General features: G+C 39.8%; 1 protein-coding gene across 1 annotated transcript; it reads right to left on the bottom strand.

Annotated features, from left to right (window-relative positions):
• Window positions 1-542: 542 nt before the first annotated feature.
• LOC137544468 (serine/threonine-protein kinase SBK1-like) lies at window positions 543-3,027 on the bottom strand. Its single transcript, XM_068265553.1, has 3 exons — window positions 2,865-3,027; window positions 1,157-1,359; window positions 543-1,067 (listed from the first exon to the last, which is right to left on the bottom strand). Exons 1-3 carry the CDS (start codon window positions 3,025-3,027, stop codon window positions 543-545), a joined length of 891 nt encoding a protein of 296 aa, XP_068121654.1.
• Window positions 3,028-3,333: the final 306 nt, after the last annotated feature.

Genomic DNA, 3,333 nt, shown 5'->3' with positions numbered 1-3,333 from the left:
ATGTCTAACGCTTTTCTCCTATTGGACTCAAAGCACTCAAGAGCTGCAGCCACTGGGATACGCTCAAGGCGCCACCCTGCAGTGTTAGGAAGTCTTGCCCAAGGACTTTTTACTGAATAGGTACTGAACCTAGCCAGGATATGAACCCTGGTTCATATCCTTTGAGTCCTATGGGAGAAAAGTGCTATAGAAATGTTATTGTATTGTATTATTGTATTGGTTGCCCATGTGAAAGGTAGAGCCCTTAACTAGTACATTATCCAGCCACAGACATTGTATAAAATTAAGAATTGTAATATCTAAACTGTACTTATCTGTATAGAATGAAGGGAATCCTGTTCTGCAGAGAATGATGTTGTGATGCACAGGAAAAGGTGGAGCCAGGGAGGGAAACACATGGACCCAAATATAGAAATGACTCATTGCTCCCAGTAGAACTCCTCAGTGATGCTGGCCTCGGTTGGTTGCCTATAGAGAATATATGATAGACAAGACTTTGATTTGATGATGATGATGATTTATCATTTTCTTATAATGCAGAACTATAGCTCTTCCATGAGCAGCCAAAGGTCACTTGTGTCACATCTGTGATGGGGGTCTATGGCCAAAAGATTCCTACACACACTTAGCGCTGAGGAGGACAGCTCGTCCCATGGTGCTGGAGGATCATCATATTTTGAATGGCTCTGCCAGTCGACAAAACTTTTAAAATTGGGATCCTCAAGCGTTGCCTTCTCCCATGGAAATTCCCCAGTCATCAGACAGATCATCATCACTCCAAGCGCCCACACATCAATACTCGAGTCTACAAACAATTCTTCATTACCTGTAAGCTGGCATAGCTCGGGTGCTTTATAAAAGATGGTGCCAGACTGTCCTCTGATTATCGTTCCCTTAATCCGAGCCAGTCCAAAGTCAGTCACCTTCAAACGTTGACAGTTTCGTTCAAACACCAATACATTTTCAGGTTTCAAGTCCATATGCACTATCTCCTTCTCTGCCATGAAGTGTAGCGCATCCGAGATCTGCACCATGCAATTCTTCACTGTGCCTTCTGTAAGTCCAAGCTGAAAGACATACAAGAATCATTAGGACTTATCTCAAAATATGTACAAACATGAATCATACTGGTATCAGGAGATGCCATAATACTTACATCGGGTAGTATAAAATCGAAGAGATCTCCAAGAGGTGCCACTTCTTGGCTAAATATGAAATACTCCTCAGTCTTGAAGATCATGTCGTAGCTTTGCACGATATTTGGGTGGGAGGACAGGTAGGCTGAAATTCCAAATTCCATAAGGAATTTCCTCTTGTTTGTTGTAGCTCTCTCCATCATCTTTAGTGCCATCTTCTTATCTGTGCAAAAAGAAAAAAAATATATACATAAGCATTTTAGCACAAACTAAGTACTAAGGGGGTTTATTGTTTTTAATACACATTTTATGTATGCCATGTGATTTTGTTTTAAGACTAAAGCTACGTACACACATGCGACAACGATCGTTCGTTGTCAACGACGAACAAACTTTTAATTGATGAAAGAACGACCTAAGTAAAGTTAGTTTTAAAAGGTGTGTAACGATCAGATCATTAGAACGAACGTTACATCACGTAAAAGCAACTATTGCGCCTGCGCATAAAAATAAAAAGTTCTATGGAGAAATAGTGAAATGCGCATGTCAAGCCTAGTACGAACGACCATTTCCAACGATGTACTACTTTTGCAAACGATCATCGTTAGAAAAAATCCGCCAAGCTAGATCGTTTGTTTTTAACGATCTAGCTCGTCCGTCGTTAGACTTAATGGTCGTTGGCTGCTTTTTTTTTTTTAAACGATCATCGTTTGAAACTATCGGGGAACGATCGTTTCAAACGACTATAGTCGCATGTGTGTATGCATCTTTAGGGCCTGATTCACAAAGCGGTGCAAACTGTTTGCACGCCAGTGAAAAGTCCTTTATCACGCCTAAACTCAGATTAGACGTGATAAGAAGAAACTCACGCAAAATTCCCGCGGGCAAAGTTTTGCGCACGCAATCGCGCAGCGCAATGTGCCCATTAAACCCTATGGGCGCTGCGCGCGGAATTAACTTTGCGCGCGATCACCAGCACAAAGCGGTGCTAACTCAGCGGTGCAAAGGTTATCACGGCTTAAGTCTTTTAGGCGTGATAACTTGATTATCACCGCTTTGTGAATCAGGCCCCAAGCATTTACTTGATACAAAAAAAAAAATTATAAGTAAAAAAAAATACATTTCTAATAAAGATAAGTCCATGTATACCTTTAAAAAAAAGATTTAAAGTTTGGTTGGACCATAAGCATAGGTGCATTTTAAACAGCCTACACTGTGTAGAAAGCTTTTCAGTAAAGGCCTATTAAACCATATTTATTCTGAATACACAGGAATTAAAACATTTAAAAAAAAATTGTTTGTGCCATGATAGCTGGGAAACAGTACACAGACAGAAATGTATTAAAAACAATTCTCACAATGCAATTCCAAAAATTACTTCTACGGCATAAATGGGGAAAAAAAACGTAAATAATTGCTGGGAAATATATTTAAATGTCCCAACTGTGAATAGAGGAACAGTAACTGAATACTCCAAAATGCAAACTATATAAAAAAGTTAAATCTAAACTGTATTAAATTAGATATATTTAGCAAATATTTTAATAATTAGTAGCCTGCAGAACTGGCTATACCGGCTGGGCTATCTGTATTACAGGACTGACTGGATGAAATGAAAAAGGCCCTGATAAATCCCCTACATGACTGGTGTAAGTAGTTAAGGTGAGGGCACGACATAAGCAACACCATTGCAATGTATGGATTATGAGATTGATAGATTCCACTAACCTGTAGTCTTCTCCTTCGCCAACAGAACTGACCCAAATCCACCTTCTCCGAGCCTCTTCATGATGTGGAACCTCTCCTGGAGTTTAATTTTCTTCTGAAGTCCTCGGGAGGCCAAGCTGATAATTCCTTCCAGGGTTTCCAACACTTCAAAATTAGATTCCATTTTTATCCTGCAGCAAAATATGGTCAAGCCTTCAGCTAAAGTGCAGCAAAGCAGCAAGTCTCCTACTAGAGGATGAATAGACAGGAAGAGAGGAGGTGGCCTTTATATAGGAGGGGATTTGGGCAGGCAGAGGCTGGGAAGTGCTGTGATTGGTCAGGTCATGTTTTGTATACACTGTGAAAAGTAAACACTGCTACGGTTAATTTGCATTTGAATTGCCTCCTTGCAGTCTGTGATACAATAGAAGTGATTGCAAGTCTGAAAGATATTAGTTTTTACTTTACTTTTTTTCTTCATGTTCACTTT

This window comes from Hyperolius riggenbachi, chromosome 1 (genome assembly GCF_040937935.1).
Source record: "Hyperolius riggenbachi isolate aHypRig1 chromosome 1, aHypRig1.pri, whole genome shotgun sequence".
Classification (NCBI taxonomy): domain Eukaryota; kingdom Metazoa; phylum Chordata; class Amphibia; order Anura; family Hyperoliidae; genus Hyperolius; species Hyperolius riggenbachi.
Note: the sequence above shows the minus strand (reverse complement) of the source record. Positions and strands in the feature narration are given on the sequence as shown.

What these genes read in the sequence shown, in the direction of transcription:
- LOC137544468 (XM_068265553.1), bottom strand. Translation starts at nt 3,027, where the DNA reads ATGGAATCTAATTTTGAAGTGTTGGAAACCCTGGAAGGAATTATCAGC. An exon ending in GGCGAAGGAGAAGACTACAG is followed by an intron (nt 1,360 to 2,864) that starts GTTAGTGGAATC and finishes CTTTTTGCACAG; the next exon opens with ATAAGAAGATGGCACTAAAG. An exon ending in TCGATTTTATACTACCCGAT is followed by an intron (nt 1,068 to 1,156) that starts GTAAGTATTATG and finishes TATGTCTTTCAG; the next exon opens with CTTGGACTTACAGAAGGCAC.